Raw genomic sequence first — 20,784 nt, 5'->3', positions numbered from 1 at the left:
TAGACTTGATAAACTATTATGATACTAGGATTAATGACCTACTCAGGAGACAATTTTACAAATATTTCTCTTTTACCTCCAGTTTTCATATACTGAAGGAGTCCTCTCAAAATAAAATGGTTCACTAACAAGTGGTGACAAATATACTTAATGAAAACATTAAACATGTAACTGCATCAATAATATGCTGTTTACTGAAAAAAAAAGCATAACAGATCCACAGTGAAACATTAACAAGGATATAAACACATCGCTGTTTAAGAACAATTAACCTTTAGGATGAGTTAGCATTTCTGTTTCCAAAAGCGTACTGTCCCAAGATTCTTATCAGTATCTGTAAAGTGTAGCATATGGACACACAAATCCAAAGCATTTCAAATGTCTGGACTAGTATGATCAATATATTAGTGCTTCTTTTTTTAAAAACAGGGAGTTACAGAAATAATTACCCATTAATGACAGCCTTCTCTGTCCCACAGAAAAGAATGGAAATATGTACAATCAGTTTTCAATGCTGTTTCTTGATTATTGAAGTTGCTTAGGGCATAGGCTCCTTTCAACAGGCAAATGCTAAACTCATTATTCTAAAGGGGAGCTATGCAGACACACTGAGGAGTACACAATGTGGCCATTTAAGGCCAGGTTTTGACTTGAATAGGCACAAAACTCCATCCAAAAGGAACTCCAGAGATGGGTACATGCAAGAGCGGAATGTGGCCTCGGCAAATCGCCTTCCTCATAACTTGATACTGTCACTGGCTATTCTTTCAAATAATGTTTTTGTCCATTTTAAATAGTTAGAAACAACAAAAATTAACATGCTTCAAAACATTTCTTCAGGAAAATGAGGTAAAATAACATGAGAATGTTTGGTGACTTTTATAGCCCTTTGTCAGGGGATAAAATATTTAAACTTTCTTTTTGATTCAAAATAGCCAGTGAGAAGTAAGAAGCTAGGAATCAGTTTCATTTCTATGTGGAGAGCAATGACTTAAGAGATTAGTGACTTGTCCCCAGCTGTTACAAAAAGTCTTTTAGGGAATCAGAAACTCCCAACATCTGTCTCTCAGTCTAATACTTTTTCTACTTAACTGCACTTCATTTTCTCACCAACTGCTTTTCCTATGAATATACATATTTGATTATAGCATGAATACACAATTGCTGCCATAGTCACATACTATAGAATTTTAATTGGAAAAAAAATTTACAGATATACTTATTTGTTCCATGAAACAGCTATAAATCAAGCCAATGTATTAGATCTCTGTTTTCATTAATTCTACTGGATCTACCTCCACCTTGCTTAAGACGTCTTAGAATTATTTGCTATAAATAAAACCATTTTTAATAGGAAGATAAGCAACTGATATGCCTAAGCTTACCAAACTTCTTGCTTTCTTTAGTTGTGCCAGTCATCTTGATCTTTGCAACTTCAAAGAAATCTTTGATTTCTCTTTCATATAGTCGGGATAAATAATCCATGTAATTCTTAAAATAAAAGTAACACATACTTCTTATTAATAAAACACATATAACAATTTCCATTTTTCAATTCTCCAAGTCCTTCATGCTTATTTTAAATTTCCTGGTGCAAAACTTGGATATATTTCACAGGATATAAAAATAGGTTATTTTCTGTCTTAAAAAAACAATTGAATCGGCATCATAATATTAACAATTTACAAACGTACGAAGTCAAACATAGCTCTATTTATATTTTCATTTTTCTATATTACCTTTTGCATATTTTAAATATCACTGCAATCATACGATACAGAATATCTGAATCAGAACAATCACATTTCTCCAGTCTCACATTTTAATGACAGCACAGTATTCAGTTTTGTTGGTGTAGCACCATTAAGTAAACCAATCCCCTAACAAAGGACAATGAAGAGGTTCCCATGTTTTGCAGTGATAGACAATGTTACAACAACCTTTTCATTTCTAATGAACTATTTCTTTGGAATAATTCTTTAGGGGTGGAATTACAGGGTCAAGGAGTATAAGAATCTTAATTGCTTTCCTCTGTAATGCCATGCCGCTTTAAAAACAGTTCTACCAATCATAAATAGTGTTAATGGCATTTAAGGATATTTAGTTTCACTGAGCCTCTGTTAGCTTGGGGTATAACTCCAAAAGAGGTTATTTTCCCTAAGAATTTAATTAGTATATCTTATAGTTTCCAAAATTAAATAATTAATTTTCTTAAAACAGATTTGATTCTCAAATAAAAACACCTATCCCTTGACATGCAAAAATCACTTCTTCATCATTTCTGCTTATTATCACATAAAAATATACTCTCAGGAAGAGTTCCTCAATAGTGGGAGACTGTATGTTTTTCCAAGCATGAAGTTAAATACCACACACAGAGTTTGACTAAATTTAAATAAATCCATAGCAGAAAAGTCATACCTAGCTATTCCTTTAAGTTTATCATAAAATCTAAGAGCTTCAACTTCCTCTATTATTCCAAATTGCTATGTCCATTTTTAGAAGATGTTTACCTTACTTTAAAGATCAGGTATACTTTCCAAAGGGTACATGTTATGTAAATATTTGTATATTGATTCATAGTTTACCACTGATTTTCTTAAATATTTTATAGATGTAGCCTTATAAAATAGCATTTGGACCAAACATAATATAGATCCTGCCCTTTTTCAATTTGTAGGCCATATACATTTTTCATATAATCTCTGTAAGAACACTTAGTCAAAAGAGAAATTCTTTCCTATGATCTTTGTATAACTTTAAAAGCAAATATAAATTAAAATTCCTATTTCATTGGGATGTATTACTTTTTCAGTGGGACACAAATGACTTAAGATACCATTCTCCTGGTACTCAACAGAACTCACTGATAAGAAAGACCACAGGCAGGTTTTACTTTATCAGTGTCTCCCCAAAACTCTGATGCCAGCCTGGGCAACATGATGAAACCCTGCGTCTACAAAAAATCCAAAATTAGCTGGGAGTGGTGGTACATGCCTGTAGTCCCAGCTACTCAGGAGGCAGAGGCAGGAGGACTGCTTGAGCCCAGAAAGTTGAGGCTGCAGTGAGCTGTGATTGTGTCACTGCATTCCAACCTGGGTGACAGAGTGAGACTCTGTCTCAAAACACCACACAACAAAAAAACAAAACTCTATGGTAAGTTTTAAATTTTAAGATGATACTTTAGCACCCAAGATCACCATCTTCTCTACTGGCTCTCTGATTTTTATCTCCCTTCCACCAGCCTCAGCTTCTCTGGCTCTCTAACTAAATCTGCCTTTCCTCCCAGCAACTCTTGCTCCTACTATTTGGCTTTCAAGTAGCAAGTGGTGGAACCTGGGTCCACTGTAGAGTCTTCCAGAGACCTCCATGTTTTACTTTTTCTTTATACAATGTAAAAGGAAAATAAATTTTGGGGCCCCAAAATCACTAAGCTAAAAGGAAAAGTCAAGCTGGGAATTGCCTTGGCAAACCTACCTCCCATTCTATTCAAAGTCATCCTTCTGCTCACTGAGATAAATGCATACCTGATTGGCTCATTTGGAAAGGCTAATCAGAAACTTAAAGGAATGCAACCATTTGTCACTTATCTATCTATGACCTGGAAGCCCCCTCCCTACTTTGTTGTCCCACCTTTGCATCAAGTTGTTCAGCCTTTCCAGACCAAACCAATGTTGATCTTACATATGTTGATTGATGTCTCATGTCTCCTTAAAATGTATAGCTGTGGCCCAATCACCTTGGGCACATGTCGTCAGGACCTAATGAGGCTGTGTCATGGGTGTGCATCCTTAACCTTGGCAAAATAAACTTCCTAAATTGACTGAGATCTGTCTCACATATACGGGATTCACAACAATAGGACAAATTCTACAAATGTAAAACTGAGGTGGAGAGAAGACATGTGAGTCATTTTCAAGCCAAACTGCCAATCAGGAGGGTATTAGGAGAGGAAAGCTCCTTTCCTACCCATGGATGGACCATCTCTACTAACTGCCCTACATGTATGACCCAAAGTCACAGATAGGGGTAGCAGTCCTGGGAGGAGGGAATTTGGGCAATCCAAGCTACATCTGTTTTCCGTATACCAAAAATTGGGGCATTGCTTAGATTCAGCCTCAGTACAGCTAGAGGCAGTGGCTAGTGATTCTTATTTCCAAAGAATTTTGAACAAGCTTTTCCTGTTCCTGCCAAAAAGAGTGAGCTGTGTAAACCTAAGCAAGTGCAAATAGCTTTCTGAATTTAAGTATGATTTCTTGCTAAAGAAATTTAGCCAGATTTGCCTGTTTCCTTCTTTTTTTACTTCCATTCCTTTCTTCCTTTTTAAGTAAAATCCCTGTTTCTGACAACTCTTCAGCAGCCAAATTAGATTATGAGGTAAAAATACATAATCTGTCAAAAGCTGAAATCACAGGATGAAGCGACATTCTTGGGAAAAGGTCATTTTCATTTAAAAAGCTCATTAATATTGTCAATCAAAAATATAGTCTGAGCAGAGAATGATTCCATAAATCTACTAGGTTGGCTATAATCTTGTTTCTTCACTTTAAATTACATTCATGAATACTGCATTATATATAAAGATAGGGCAATACTAGTTACTGGGAACACAATTAGGCAAAAAGCTTATTGATTACTTATTTGAATATTCACCAGGGGACAAAGCACTTGTTGGCACAAAACTCTTAAGGAAATATAATTTATGTTTAATTATTCAGAATATTAATCCTCCTAAAGCTTCAAAAGGCAAAGAATTCCAATGTAAATTTTTTTCCTTAAGATATCTCCAAATCAGAATTCTGTTGAATGAAACAAGACAAAACAAAATATAACACAACAGTAGAGGCGTGTATATATATGCTTAATACACTAATTCTGAGGAACTAAAATAATCTCACCTAAAGTAGCTAGCCAGATAAGAAGTATATAAGTACCTCAGGAGACTTTTTTTTGATTAGCATTTTTAAAATTACAATTTAAAAATATTATTTATTCTACCAAGGTTTATGTCCCTTTTCTTATGATCTCAGTTTAGAAGTGCAAGAGCCAGATTTTACTTTAAATGGGCAAAGGCACTTCAAAGAGAAAATGCATGAAAATGGATACATGAATATGTCCTACTGTCAAATATGTCGACACAAATGCATTGATAGGAATACACAATTTGCCTCCTTCTTACTATCACACTTCTCATAAATCTCTACCTAACCCTTCTGCTTTCTTCTAAAGCATGAATCTAAGATACCAGATAGAAGTTGTTTTTACATTAGCAATTCCAATATTCTCATTCCACAGAGACCTGGAACATACCATTCTTTCCAATTCTAGAACATCTTTTAGGGCCATATTATCCACATAATTATTATTAATTATTAACGCAGCTTATGCATTACTTAGAATTCTTATTTTTAAACTTCAAGTTCACAGTAACTTACAGCAGTTAAAGGTTTTAGATGTTTCTCAGATTATTTCAGAATTTTAATCAAATGGATCTTCAGCCAGGACTATCTAGAATACTATTAGCTATTTATGTATTTGAGTAGATAGGTAGGAGTTCTTTAGCTCTATTTTTTAAAAAAGGGATATAATGTCCAATTCATAAACTAAAGATCAACAGTATAAATGTCAGAAAAGTACCGTCCCTATGGTTTCCTGCTACAATGGCTATTAAATCTAAGTCGGGTCATGTCATTCCATGGCTCAAAGTCCACCAGCTCCCCTCCCTACCTTGCAATGTCATGCACAGGAAAAGACAAATCCTTACATTGTCCACAACCCCTTCCAGATCCGCCATGCCATCACCAGGGTCTGCCCCTGGCTCACAGTGCTCCTACTACACTAGCCTCCCTGCTCTGCAAGCACACCAGGAATGCTCTGCCTTAGGGCACTTGCGCTGTGCCTAGAAAGCTCTCCTCTGGAAATCCTTATCCCACACCCTTCCCCCAGTCCTGGCATTCCCTGTTTTATTTTCTCTAGAGCACTCAGCAGCACCTCTTAACATACTATATAATCAACTTTTTTGTCTGTCTGTCTCCTCCAGAATATGTACTCTGAGATGGCAAGGTTCCTTCAGTGCTGTATCTCCAAGTGCTTACAACAAGTGTTAGCATGTAATAGGTTCTCAATTCATTTGCTGATTGAATACATCAATAAACAATTTTGCTCTTCCCCAAGTGTAGAATTTTAGCCAGTGGTACATACGACTGTTCTAACCTCCGAGTCCAGCAAATTTGGCATCAGCCTGCTCCTTCTGCCATTGGAGTCTCTCTTTTGGTTTATATTTTCTCTCTATTCCTAACACCATCTTTCTGGCTCAACACTTCATTTCATCTGAAGTATTACATTAGGTTCTTAACTAAATTTCCCTCATCTAATCTTTTCCTATGCTTGAGGAATGCTGGTAGGTCTTATAGCTCATCTTTTTAAACATAATTTCTCACTGTTCTAGAATAGGAAATTTCTGCTTCTGTCACACTTAACCACACTATCCTAGAACAAGGGTATATTTTTCTCACCTTTGTCTGCATATCTTTCTCCCCATCCTCAGAATGCCCTTCCTCTTATTTCTGGTTTAATTGCACTCATTATTTAAACTCAACTGAAGTCCAAAATCTTCCACGAAGTTTCCCCCATGGCCTCAAGACAGGGATTTTCCTTCCCTATACTGCCATACACTTAAAACTCATTTCCAGTTTAATGTTTAATTTTTTGCTGATTGTTTTATGTATGATTCTTCCCAGTCAGATTTAAAGCTAACTAGGGTAGAAGCTTATTAGGTAAGGCCCAGGTTCCTGGAATAGTAGAATGCTTGCTTAATAAAGAGGCATTTTGTATTTCCTTAACAGAACAGATTATAAATCCATAGAGGGCAAATACCTCACTTACAATGTTCATACTTCCTTGTTTCTATACCGCACATAAAGAAACTCGGGAAATTAGTATAGCATTTAATTAAATTGACTGATGCTTCAGGCTACAGTATGGGTTAATATTTTTCCACACTGAAGTTTAAAATTTAGGTCTTCTTTATCCAAATAAACAAAAGGAATGTTATCACTGGTAAAGAGCACTGAATCATTTTCTGCTTTGCTAAGAAGGTACGATAGTACTTTAAACTTGGGGAACTGAACACACGATCTCTTGATTTTAAAAGGTAATGTTCTATTCTCAGTGTGTAAATGACATCAAATCCATACCTTTGTTAGTCCTTCATATTTTCCATAATCTGTACTCTTTAGCCACTCCATCAGCTTGGCATACCGGAGCAAATCTCTATGAAATGGATGATGATTGGGTAAAGTCAGTTCAACAGAGTGTTGAGCAAGAGTTGAACTCTGATCATGACCCTATAGTGAGTAAATAAGTAAACAAATATCATTGACAGTACAAAGAAATATTGTTACAATAAAAAGTCAAAACAATGACCAAAACGTGGCCAAGCAAAGCCAGTAAGACATAGAAAAATAAAAACCATTAAGAATAGAACACAGAAAAAGAAAAACCAAATACTTACTCAACTTTTATTATCTTGTGTGTATCAAATAAACATTACCACCATAAGATAATCATAAACATGCAATGGCACTCTGATAAATCAACTACTCATTCCGTCTTCCAAAGGAGTGAAGATGGAATGTTTGTTTTAGGGAGGCTGTCTCTTTTCCACAGTATTTTACAATTTAACAAGCAAATGAGCTTCCTGATATAGCTTGAATTAAGAGAAACAGAGAAATCATTCAAAACAGTCTACATTTATGGTACTCCCATTAGAGTTTATAATATTTAAAACAACAGACAAAACATGTAGAATATAAAGTCTTAGAGCTTGGAATTGGAACCCTGGTCATCTGAGTCTTGCTTCCATCTTGGAGCAGATTCAATTTAAAAATACAATTTCCCAAAAACAAGCAAAAGGCAAAACAAGACAGGTTTCTTTGAAGTAATTTTCATTCAATCTGATTTGCCTAGATGGTCAGAAGTTATTTGTTAGCATTTTGTGAAAACTGTATTAAAATGACACAGACTGCTAGAGTTTTAGAGCTGGTTAACTAATTTCCTGGTAAGGTTACCTAAAGCTAATTATGAATGTAGATTACACTAGTTGATATACATTAGCTTAATAAGCATCCTGAATTTAAAGAATTTAAATTCTTTTAAGTTAAAAGGGACTTTTTCATCTAATTTATATATTTTACTATATACACAAAATAAGAACTTAGTGGTTATGAATTTTAAAAACTTTTCTTTAAAATACAGAGAATTCAGAAAGAAACATTTCTGGCCTAGAGGAATGAAGAGTTCCCTAGTAACTGCGAAAGAAAGATGGAAGCATAAGACATGCCAAGTACAAAATCCCACATCATCATCCAAGTCCCTTCTTCATAAATGTTTTCAAATCAGTCTGTTGGAAAATTTTCATGTGAGAATACATCCCAATTTAAATGGAAATTAAGAAGAAAAAAGGAAGGACCCATGATACAGAAATTACATATAAAATGGTAGAGAACAACCAGTATACTTATCAGATTCATCTTACTGATATCTACTTAGGTTAACTTGGGAAACCAAACTAGAGATGGCAGGAAAATATCACAAAACGAGACTGACCAGTTCAAAATAACAAGAACTAGAACACAGAGGCAACAGAAGTTCACAGCTACCACAGATATTATATACAAGATATGTTAATAGGTCCAAAATCACTTTCTGTAATTCTGACATCCAGAAAGCTCTGAAAACTCAGAATAAGCTTGGCACAAAAACAATTTTGATGGTAAAACTTGACCTGAATTGACATGGGCCTATTCATAGTTTTTAGAGTGACTATTCATATTTTTTGTTGCAGAAACATGTATGTAGAGTGATTATATAATATATAGTATATATACTGCATTACTTTTTTAGAAGAGCAATATTATACAATCTGAAAAATTCTAAAAACACACTTAACTCCAAAAGTTTTGGATAACGGAGTGTGGACCTACGTGGATGTTCTTTTCTGGGTGGTTACCTGAATATAAAACAAACACAACTTCCAAAAGAACTGATGAGGTCTAAGAGCTAACATGTTGAAGAATGGCCCAATTCTACACACTAAGAATGCCTGGGTCACCATATCTTTTCTGTAAAGGCTAACAATAAAGATGAACAAAATTAATAACATTAAGTAAAATACACAGGTATTACCATTGGACTATTATCTATTTCTGTGTTGCCAAAGGTCAATATAAACATTCTATTACAGAAATGGTTTTTAGCTGATGAAAATGGTATAACAGCAGAAGGATAATCAGGATTCTACAGCATTAGATCCATTAGATACTAGGCTGATACACATATTATAGTTTCAGGTCTATAAATGTATCCAATTGTGTTTTATTTTTTTTAAATTTATTTTTATTTTTATTAATAGAGATGGGGTCTCACTATGTTGCCCAGGCTACTTCCAAACTCCCCGGCTCAAGTTATCTGCCCACCTCAGCCTCCTGAAGTGCTGGAATTACAGGTGTAAGCCACTGCACCTGGCCTAAACTGTGTGCTTTAACTGGTCACACCGATTAATGGGGAAGAATATTACAGACTTATACCATACAAATGCTTTCTAAATAGTTTTTATTAGTAACAATGTATCGTTATCCAAAACATTCTTCCTCATTAATTTTTCTCAATTATTCAAGACTCAAAATTATTGTCTATGTTCTTCTACAACTGTTTACTCAACTCAGGCAGAAATGTCAATTAACTCGTTCAAGGTAACCCAGCTAGGAGGTAGGAGAGTCAGGCTAGTGTTGCACTCTTAAGCACTTTGCTATAGTGACTTTTTAGAAGAAATGATACACTGGGGTCAAAATTTCAGTAACTTTTCAAGATTTGGAACTCTTTCTTTCTGTTACGACACATTTATTCTTGTTTTCTTAAAAAAAAAATCTGAGCAAAGTTCTAACAAATCTCACAAAAATGGATCTTAATCATAAGTCTTTCTAAGCTTTTAACCAGAAATCACCAATCCATGTTTAGAAAAATGTGACATATGCTTAAGGAAATAATTTTTGTAAAAGAAATTGAGTGTTGGTGGTCTACAATACAGGTTTATTATAGCTTGTTTCTGTATATATATGTTAAAAGAAAAATTTCTACACTTAAGCATATGGTAAAAAGTTTCACAACTTCAGTTTTTTCCTGATTCTAATTTTAGTTCAGTACATTTTCATTTTCTCTAAGTTATGTGCATAATCAGTCTCAAGCCGCTAAAGGCAAAAGTAGATAAAATCATGAGGTCTCTGTAGAACAAATGGGGAAAACAAAAGGTAGAGAGCAGTTATTAAAATAAATATTTCAAAAAACAACCAAAACAAATTTTTAAAGGACATATTCTTTATGCCTGCTTTCAATATCATAATCCTAATTAGTGTAACTGGCCAGATTCTCATACTTGAATGTCTTTCTAGATACATAAATCCCTAGTAAATGTAAAAATTATGGGTAAGAGCCTATAATTTCAATGGAAGTTGAGTGTGTAATATCTGAAAGATCTAAAAGAAGCTAGCCATGCTTTATGTAACATTACTCTCATATTTATTACAGTGAGTATCATATTAAAATGCACCTCAAGTTTCACTAAAGTATAATATACGGAAGTATTAATAGGAAAGTTGCATCACAGACAGCATGCTCTGGACCAGTGATTCCCAAATGCAAGATGTTTTTCCTGTCCTACAGCAATAAGAAAACATAAAACGAAATAAGTGAGTCTTTCATAAAGGTAAACGTATTAATTTTTAAAATCTGAAAGGAAATTCTTATTCTTTTAGTGCCAAGTATCATTTTTAAATCAAAAAGATAATGAAAGTGGATGGTAGTATTTATTTTTAAAGGTCTTTATTTGGTAAAATAAAAAATTGGTGATCTCGTCAGTCTCTGAATTTTATTTCTTTTAATTTTAGTAATTTGTGAGTTTCAAAAAGACTGAGAATCAAGGCTTTGAAATTACTGTTATGTTGTGAATAGATTATTTTCACTGAATTCTTCAGTACATTATTTGTAAATGTTATAATAACTACACATTTGCTATAAACTGTATTGCATGGACTCAGGTGCCACCCTATCTTCGATTCCTTCCCTATCTGACTCCTTAAACTCACAATAAATTTACTTTCGATTAAACCTTTTTAGCACTTAAAATCCACAGTTCTACAATTAGCAATTTATTACATACATTGCTAATGTACATTAGTCTTAACTCCTTCTTACAAGGAGTAAGTACATTAACTCCTTACAAGCATCTTGAGGGTACAAACTATTTCTTATTCTTACATATGGAAGACAGTGCATAATAAACACACAATGAAAATTCTGTGATTGACAAAGAGGTGTACCATATTATTTTAATCAATTTTCCCAGCTTGTTCCCCTACCAGGAATAGAAATACCCACGTTTCCCAACTCTTTTGCTAGGTGACCTGATGCACTGAACGCAACACAGAGAAAATCTCTTTCTTATGCGTGGGGTATCTTCTTCCACCTTTTTTGGTACATCTCAGGTTGTTGCAGCATTCTGGTTTTTAACATGCATCACTCACATGTAACAATATATATTAGCTTTTCAGAAGTGGGAAGCATTCATTTTAAATGAAGCCATTAGTTTACAAGGCAAGAAGCAAAATCATAAATAACTGCATGTTACAACAAACAGGGATACAGAAAAGACACTTGTTTACTGGCTGCTATTTTCAATACTATCTACAAATGTGGATAACATCATTGTCAACAGTGTCATTTTTAAAAACTAAGGAACTGTATAGAAATAGATGTTATTGAAGTAATGACCTAAGAAAAACAGGAATCAGTATTTCCTATGTGACTTCTAAGCTTATTTTTTTCTCGACACTTTTCAGGTCAAGGAATCTCTGATTTCCCCCTACCGTGCTTTTAGTTAGGTGGCCTTCCTCTATGCTCCCACAGCTCCACTATCATAACATTTATCCCTCTGGAGTATATTATTTGTTTGTCTCCCTTCCCTAGACCGTGAACTACTTGAGGGCAGGATTGGTCTCTCATTTATCCCAAGTCAATGTCTGGTATGTACCTCAATCACCTGGCAAATAAATGACTACTAAAAAATGAAGGAGTAATATTATTATTATTATTACTAAAGGAGTAATACTACTATTTATTACTAAATATATGAAGTGAGTGAAAAAATGACAGAAAGAAAAGCAAGCAGAATGAAATTAAATGCCTTTTTGGCCCGAATAGTGTCTATTATGGGACACTTAAAAAGTGCTACAGATGTGGGTTAACAGATAGCTTAAATCAGTAAGTTATAATTTGTAAAGATTCTGCTGCTGTTAAGCTTAGCAAACTTTATAGAAAAAAAAAAAAAAACAGAATCACAGAAGCTTGAGCCAAATTTGATGTACTCACAGGAACCGAAAGAAAGTACGACCTGTTATAGAGTTGAAGGAGGGCCTGAGTAAACTAATTGGAAATAAAATATAGTAAATACAATTGTTTTAGAATATTGCAAAGTGAAAACAAAGTAAAAATTTAATGTTTTCAGACTGTATTTCTTGATGAACAGGATATCCCCCCAATTTTTTTTCACCCAATAATGCAATAAAATAAAAAGGACTTTTAAAAGAGATGAAAAAAATAAGAAACCTAATTTATTACATCAGATATTAAAATGCCTTCTAGTCAAATCCCTCAGATACTCTTAATATTATTAATAACAATATTAATACCACACTCTTAATTATAACATTGTTTTCCATATAAAAATATAGGCAAAGCATTTATATGACAATTAGATCAACTCAAATTTACAGTTAAGCTATAGTCATTTTCTTAACAAGTATACTATGTACTAAGTACCTGGAACTTAACAACACATTTAAAATACTGACTCAAGTTCTGAGTCTCACCTCAAAATATTGAAAAATAAAACAGGTCCAATAGTAAACATCTAACAAGTTTGGAGTTACTTTTATAAATAAGAATGTCTAAGTAGTATATGAAATTAATATGCATAGTTATTTGATTTCTACAATCAGAGAGCTTCAGCTGAAGGGAACTAGACTGTCTACCTTAAGAGGCAGCTGAGGCCCAAAGAACATCTATGAGGAAAGAAGTATCTATTTCAAAATCTTAAAATTGAATATGTGAAGGAATTGACTGCAATCCCAATTAAACACATTAATATGTTTGCGGAAATTTAAGGTTAAGGTCATATATAAATAAAATAGGAACATGCTCATGTTAATAATAAGATAAAATTACCTGCTGAACAAATACATTGTTGAGGTGACTGGCCAGTCTCCGGGCAAAAAGCTCTCTCAAATCACTGAATCGCTGCTGTTGCTGTTTGACTGCCAGAAGCATGTCATGGCCTGATACAGAATGACATTTCGTGACCAGTTTAATGGGTAAAAAGATTTCCTTGATGTTTAATGGAACATTAAACATTTCCAAAGTTTTGAAGAACCCAAAGTTTTATGGGTATATTCATTTACTTAAATGATAAAAGTTAAAACAGGATAGCACAGTGGTTCTTAAAGTGTGGTCCTCCCTCACCATCGCCTGGGAACGGTTAGAAATGTGGATTCTAAAACCTCAGCCCATATCTGCTGAATCTAGGGTTGGGGCTAGGCAATCTATGTTTTAACAAGACCTCTAGGGATTCTGATGGACACTCAAGTTTTGAAACCACTACCTGGAAAAACCTTATGCTCTCCAGTCTAACCAAAGCACCTACTTTGTGCTTGGTTCTGCAGACAGCACTAAATAAAAATCATGGTCTTAATTACAGTCATTGATGGTCAATTAGAAGGAGGAACTAAAGTGAAAAAGTTCCTAGTGTCAACAGAAATAAGTTGGGAAATCAGTGAAACTTGAGTAGCTAATAATGTAACCCTAAACCACTTGCCTCATGTTATTTCTTGTCAAAATCTTTACAAGTGACAGGCTTAGTCTCAGATTCTTAGTCACATTTTTATCATTTCTAAAGAACATACCTGGTCGAAGAGCTACATTCATGCACTGCAGAAGGGCATCAGCAGCATTGGTGCAGGCCTCAATGCCTCTGGAAGAAGCAAGATCTCCTTCTTGAAGAGCCTTTATATGACCTTTGGCCAAGTCCATGTGGTTCTAGAACATATGCAAACACACTATTTGCATGTGTAATTTTGGGAAATTTACAGGCAAGATGCTACTCAATCCTATCATTAGGTCTTTGGAATTATTTTAAATCCTGCTCTCATAAGGAAATTAGAAAATATTTACAATTGGGTTTTATATATCATCACTAGTTTTTGTTGTTGTTAATTTACAATCATACTTACCACAAGGAACTCTATCTCAGATAGGAGTTTTACATTATTAGTGTTACTAAGATGAATAAGGTGGTTGCTTTCAGAGATCTGATCCATTTGTTCTTTCACACTTTGGAGCATTTCCTCATAACTGCTCAGTTTCAATTCAATCTGATCTACCTCCTTTAGAGCCTCATCTAGCAATTTCATCAGGATGTTGACTTGTTTTTCAGATGCCATGATTGACTGGATGTTAGCCTACAAAGTTCAAGACCAAAAAAAAAAAAAAAAAAAAAAAACACACCACATAAACCACACTTCATGTTATTTAAATGTGTAAAAAAAGAAAGAATATAGGTGAAATGCTGCTAAATTTCCTTGAAATCGGAGTAACAAAAATTGATATATATTTACACATCTACTTTAGTTTATCACCTTTTATGTTCTTCCATGTTTTACAGAGTATTTCATGCAGGTACACTTGCTTCTATATCAATGTTAGGAACCATGCCTTAGGATTTTATATTTCCACAGACTGCACAAGTAAGGTGCCAGAATGTCACCAGTAATGGCACATTCTCATTGCTATACATTTAGGAGGCATTAGGCCATGTTATCACTACCATTTCCTCCAATTTTACCAACTAGAAATTTTTTTAACATCTATGTGAAACCCTAAATAAACGCATAATCACCTATGTGCTATCTTAGTTGACAAAGCAGCAGTGGTACACCAGACTCTGAAGAATATATGAAACTAATTTATAACTGTAGTATGATGGGAACTAGTAATACAATGTAGAGGAGCATATGGCCAACAGATAGCTCCTTCTATCATCTTTTCTCTTTCATTTGCAACTCTGTTTTTTCCCCCCAGGCAAAGCAGTAACAAACCACCACCCCTTATCACTATTTTCTAAATGATTCTGACTATTGATTCTGAATTCCCTGAAACAAGGAAACTGCCAAATCCAAAATTAAACTTCAAAGCAATCTGCTGACTTGGAACACATATACAATGTTAATTAGAACAAAAAATAAATATCACTAAGCCATATTAAGAAGGCAACTAACATGGTATGATTAAAAACTTGGACAAGAAATTTAAAGAATATCATTGTACAGCTGATGCTGTGGTTTCACACATTATTTTATATAGTATTCACAGTAACTCAAGTGTAAGTGCAATCCGACTTTAAGAGTCAGTGGGGCTCAGAACCACTGACATCTCTTAAGTAACAGAGCTGGAGTTTGATTCTCCCCAGGATAATTTCCTCCTTAACATCTTAAAATCATTTCTGGGCTTTGCTTTCAGTGATCTCTGTAAACTTATAATCTTGGACTATTCATATAATCTCTCTGGGCTGAGCCAGGCCCCATAGCTTCTGTACCTTTCATGTACATAACACTAAAATTTAAATCTTTAAAACGTTCCTTATCCTCTGAGGGATTTCTTAAATGCTTATCTTTTCTTAAGACCAGAAAGAACCCAAATGATTTTAGATAATTCTAACATAAGGGGTGCTGTGCATTCGATTTTTCGTTCTGTTTTGTTTTGTTTTGTTTTGTTTTGAGACAGTGTCACTCTGTTGCCCAGGCTGGAGTGCAGTGGCATGATCTCAGCTTACTGCAACCTCTGCCTTCCAGGTTCAAGTGATTCTTGTGCCTCAGCCTCCTGAGTAGCTGGGACCACAGAAGCATACCACCATGTCTGGCTGATTTTTTTTTTTTTTTTTTTTTTTAGTAGAGATGGGGTTTTGCCATGTTGGCCAGGCTCTTCTCAAACTCCTGACCTCAGGTGATCTTGTTGCCTTGGCCTCCCAAAGTGTTGAGATTACAGGCATCAGCCACTGCACCTAGCAGGTGCTGTGCATTTGAGTTACAGACTCAAAAACTGCGTACAAAACAAAAAGCTCTATTGTAAGACATTTTAGCAGAGAAATCACAGATCTTTTTCTCTGGCTCTCCTGTTTTAACTACTCAGTCAATCTTTTTTGGTAAATGATTCACATATTTCAGCCACATTTCTCTCTTTATACTTCATCCCTATTTTTTTCAAAACACACACACACACACACACACACACACACACACACACACACACGCTATTCTTTGGCACTGAACTATTCCAACATGTTTCAGAGGCTGAGTGAATCAACTCCCAAGATGTTCTCTAGTCTACATTTTACTTCTATTACTTCACATCAAGAACATCCCCAAATCCAGAATCTCAGCCAACTGTCTTCACTGGCTTAATAGGAATAGTTCATCTCTTGAAGAAGAACAGTAAAAGACTGATGGCAGCTGGTAATGTGCTTATAGATAAAGACAGCAATAACACACTCTAAAGGCTTAAGTGCTGAGGTAGTATAATATGAACATCATTGGCCTTCGCAATTCACTATACATCACTTATTCATAGATTTCAAGAAAGTCTTACCCCATCTAGCACCTGCAGCTCTCTGGACAATTTTTCTGCAAAGGCTTCCGCGTTTGAGATTGCATATTCACAGCCTTCCATCATTATTTCAATATCCTGTTCTTCTCTTGCATTTAACTCTTGGTATTCATCTACTACTTCTTCATCACCTCCTGTCACGCTCTGATTTTCTCCACTTGGAACAGATTCTTAAAGAGGGTAAAAATTCAAAGTAAAATAGTCAAAAAAGTAACATGATACATATAGCCAGGTATAGTTATAAGCACAGGTCACATTTAACAGCTGCAAAAGAGGAAAGAATGATTCAAACTATATGAAAAATATCAAACTTTATTTTTATAATTTCATATGTTAATGAAATAAAGTCCTAAAACATAAATAAAAAGCATGCAGTCTAATGCACTGACTTACAATGTTAAAACAGGCTTTCACCACCATTCCCCAAAATATAATTAAGCTAAAATGCACAAGCAAAACAAAAAACAGGTGGAAACAAACCTACGCATTTTTTCGTACCTGATGTGGCTGTCGCTCAATGACTATGAGTTTGGTATACACAAAAATAATTTGCTTTCCTTTTTCTCCCAGGTGGAACTTTTCTTTTGTTACTTTTGTTATTTTCATCTTTGGTAAGTACATTTTTGCCAAATAACTTTTAATTAAAATGAAAGATGCATCTACAATCCATAATTTATTTTGGTCATTAGAATATTAACTGAATTTTCCATTTCTTTGTTTTAAAAATTTCACATGCATTGATAATATTTCTAAAGATGAGTTACTCAATAACTCTAATGTAAGAGCAACAACAACATGGCTGTTTCAAATTATAAAAAGTTAAACAGGCTTCATGCTTTATAGGAAAAGACCAAGAGGTCAAATCTGAAATGCTTTCTAGATAAATGTTTCAGTTCTCTCTCTCTCTCTCCCTTTTTTTTTTTTTTTTTTGAGGAAACACACCAGCATGTGAGCATTGTATATAAAACTTGAGGTTAGGAGCAGTAAAATGAAAGAAATCATTTTCAACTCCTAAGATGTTATTTTTACCATTCTAAATAAAGTTAGTGATTTCATGGACTTAATGGAGCATGATTTAAATCACAAATTCTGTATGCTTTTAGTATTCATTATTTTATAGGAAAATGAATATTTACATTCAGCATGACTTGAAATATGTTCATTTGTCCCAGAACAATAACCAGCTAATTTGAAGTAACAAAAGATTTGCTCTTAAGAATGATAATAATTTAGGCAGATTGAGATAACAACCCAGAAAAAAAGAAGACTAAAACTTTTAGTACAGGCAATTATAGATTTCAGTATATAAGTTCTTCAGAGAGGTATTATCGAGCTCCTTATCCTTTCAATGCGTCCATTTAGTTTACCCGAAAATGTTAAACTGCCATGTGTCACTGCTTATTAGCCACTAGGGGGCAGGGACTGCCCAAATCATTCTGGTCCTTACACAAGTCAACTTAAACAAAAAATATTTTACATGATTATAATTAACTGTTTCAGAAGTATTTTCTAACGAAATGTCCTCTGAAAGCCAATAACAAATACTATCATCAATTTTATTACTATGTGGATTTTCAAAATAAATTTGTCCCGGTACATAATTTCATAAAATATACAACCAATGGTACATAACAATGGCAACTAATAAAAACATACGGAATAGAAAAAGAAAAGGTGTTACGCACCTTCTGCAACTTTAGGCAGTTCTGGAGAGTAAAAAGGTATGAAAAAAGCAGAGGAAAGTAAGCAGAGAATATTAGCTGGGTAGAGAAATAAACAGGCTTAAGTTTTAAAAATACTACCCGTATCTCAGTTGAACTTCATGTTAAATTAAAGTTCAAAAGACATCAAAATCAACTACAAAGTGGAAAGATCCATAAGAAGCTAAATTTGCAGTGTTTATTTTTTCTTATTTACTTTCTGATAGTGACTACAAATATATTTATCTTTCTATTTTCTCTTAAGTCTTTTAAGAAGCCATACTAACTAACCTTTAGAGAAACCTGGGTAACTAATCATTTCCTAAGGATTATATTTAGGGCAGCTATGACTCATGCATTTAGTCTAGTTATATTACCCAAGGCCCAAAAGCTTTACCCAGACACACCCTCACAAAGGATTAGTCACAAAACACGGTTAGAAAGGACAAGATTGAGGCAAGTAAAAAAATCACACAAAATAACAGTTCAAGCTGGCATTTAAGGATTCAAGTCAAATATTTTTTTTTTCTTAAAGCTGGATGCAAGTAAAAGAATGAAAAAAAAGGCCAAACAAAAACTTCATTCTACTTCAACTGCTGAAAAGTCCTCTTTTAAAAACCTTTATTCTGCTGAGAAGCCCCATTATTTAACTTACACATTCAATTGTCAACAATAAAAACTACCAAGTTGGTACTGCTAGCATTTATAATTAAAATAGTCTTACTTGGTTATGAACTCTTAAATGGAGGTGGTAATAATTTTTTATTTGTTTTCTAACATCACCCAAAACTTAGAGACATTTATTTTTTAATGGGAATTAACGGCTGTGATTTCAAGGCCCATGAAACAAGTTTGTAGACATTAATAAAGCTATTCCCTGAACTCCACTAAACCAAAGCAAGAGTTATTGACGTATTGTAAGTAATTTTCAAAATGAGATCCTTAAGGATCTTCTCAGTGTTCTTAAAATTGATCTCAATTAGGGTTAATGTTTATGAACATGAACATGTCTATACTCTTGTTTTATGCCCTGAAAAATTAAATGCCTTTTTTTTAAGTGAGAGACTTCACTTTCAAAAACAGTAATACTCTTCTCACTGATTTTGGTAACATTTCTTAATGAGGCAGATCCAGGTAAGGTATGTATTTTTTTATATTAATATCCTGAAATATACTGGCTTAAAATCATCTTACACAATAAATAACATCTGGAAACGCATTAATATTTGAAGACAGAATATCAAGCTTGTGAATCACTGAGTCACTGACTCATCAGAATGTTCAACCCTGAAATGGTAAAAAAATAAAAGCCATTCAAAGCAAATTAAACCACGATTTAAGGCATAAAAAGTTATCATACATTTCTTGAAGATCACTCCCTCAATACACTCAATTACCAACATGTTGGGGACTAATGTTGGTGAGATGGCAACCCTGGGGGCTCCTACATAAGACCAGCACTACTGGTACCTGACAGATGTGACTTGTGTGCCAGCGTCAAGCATCAAGTAGCAGGCTCACTAATTACTAAGTGCTGTCTTACAATGTTTATATCTTTAGAAAAGAAATTTTAAAAGCAGAAAATCTCATTCTATATTTTCCAAAAATTAAACGGTAGAGTTTTTATCTTGTAACACAAAATGATGTATAGTAACATTCTTGAAGATATGTTGATCCAAAATATTCCAATAAATCCATGTCTAAGGATTTTATCCTGATAACATAATAATGGCTAATATTCACTAAGCATTTACTATGTATGGGGCATTGTTCTTACTATGTTCACATATTAGGTAATTTAACCCCCATAATAACCCTATGAGGTAGATACTATTAGTATCTTTAGCTCTGAGATAAGGGAGACTGAAACATAGAGACTAAGTATCAATGCAAAGTCATACAACTAGTTAGTTGCAAAGCCAGGATTTGAACCCAAGGAGTCTGACTCCAGAGCTATGTTCTATACCACTACATCTACTACCCTCTGTACAAAAATACTGCTACAAGGATATTTATCCCAGAGCTGTTTAAAAGAAGCAAAAATTGGAAAATAAAAAATAAATGATTAGTTAAATAAATTATGGTATATCCATATAATGGAATACTATCGTACTATTAAAAATAATGTTGGGGTAAGTATTCAATAACATGAAAAATGTTCATGATACATTATATAAAAATTATGTTAGAAAACATAATGTAAGTTTATTTATTTTAAAAAGGTATTTATGCATAGGAAAAAGACTAGAAGACTAACTGCTAACAGTAGTTATCTCTGAAGAGCAAGTGATTTTCATTTATTTAACATAATGTATTA

At 34.0% G+C, this 20,784-nt stretch overlaps 1 protein-coding gene across 11 annotated transcripts in view; it reads right to left on the bottom strand.

Annotated features, from left to right (window-relative positions):
- Positions 1 to 20,784, bottom strand: part of EXOC1 (exocyst complex component 1) — a 50,861-nt gene that overhangs the window by 19,572 nt on the left and 10,505 nt on the right. For 4 of the 11 annotated variants that reach the window (XM_032274250.1, XM_032274254.1, XM_032274249.1 and 1 more), the window contains 8 exons: positions 18,453 to 18,473; positions 16,750 to 16,937; positions 14,340 to 14,567; positions 14,013 to 14,145; positions 13,279 to 13,388; positions 12,424 to 12,477; positions 7,197 to 7,346; positions 1,386 to 1,491 (listed from right to left, as the gene is read on the bottom strand). In XM_032274250.1, coding sequence (XP_032130141.1) covers positions 1,386 to 1,491; positions 7,197 to 7,346; positions 12,424 to 12,477; positions 13,279 to 13,388; positions 14,013 to 14,145; positions 14,340 to 14,567; positions 16,750 to 16,937; positions 18,453 to 18,473 — 990 coding nt within the window. The remainder of the gene's footprint in view (positions 1 to 1,385; positions 1,492 to 7,196; positions 7,347 to 12,423; positions 12,478 to 13,278; positions 13,389 to 14,012; positions 14,146 to 14,339; positions 14,568 to 16,749; positions 16,938 to 18,452; positions 18,474 to 20,784) is intronic. The other 7 variants (XM_032274257.1, XM_032274258.1, XM_032274260.1 and 4 more) reach the window with 3 other exon arrangements.

Source organism: Sapajus apella, unplaced genomic scaffold, assembly GCF_009761245.1.
Source record: "Sapajus apella isolate SASKATOON/1434 unplaced genomic scaffold, GSC_monkey_1.0 scaffold5, whole genome shotgun sequence".
NCBI classification, from domain to species: domain Eukaryota; kingdom Metazoa; phylum Chordata; class Mammalia; order Primates; family Cebidae; genus Sapajus; species Sapajus apella.
Note: the sequence above shows the minus strand (reverse complement) of the source record. Positions and strands in the feature narration are given on the sequence as shown.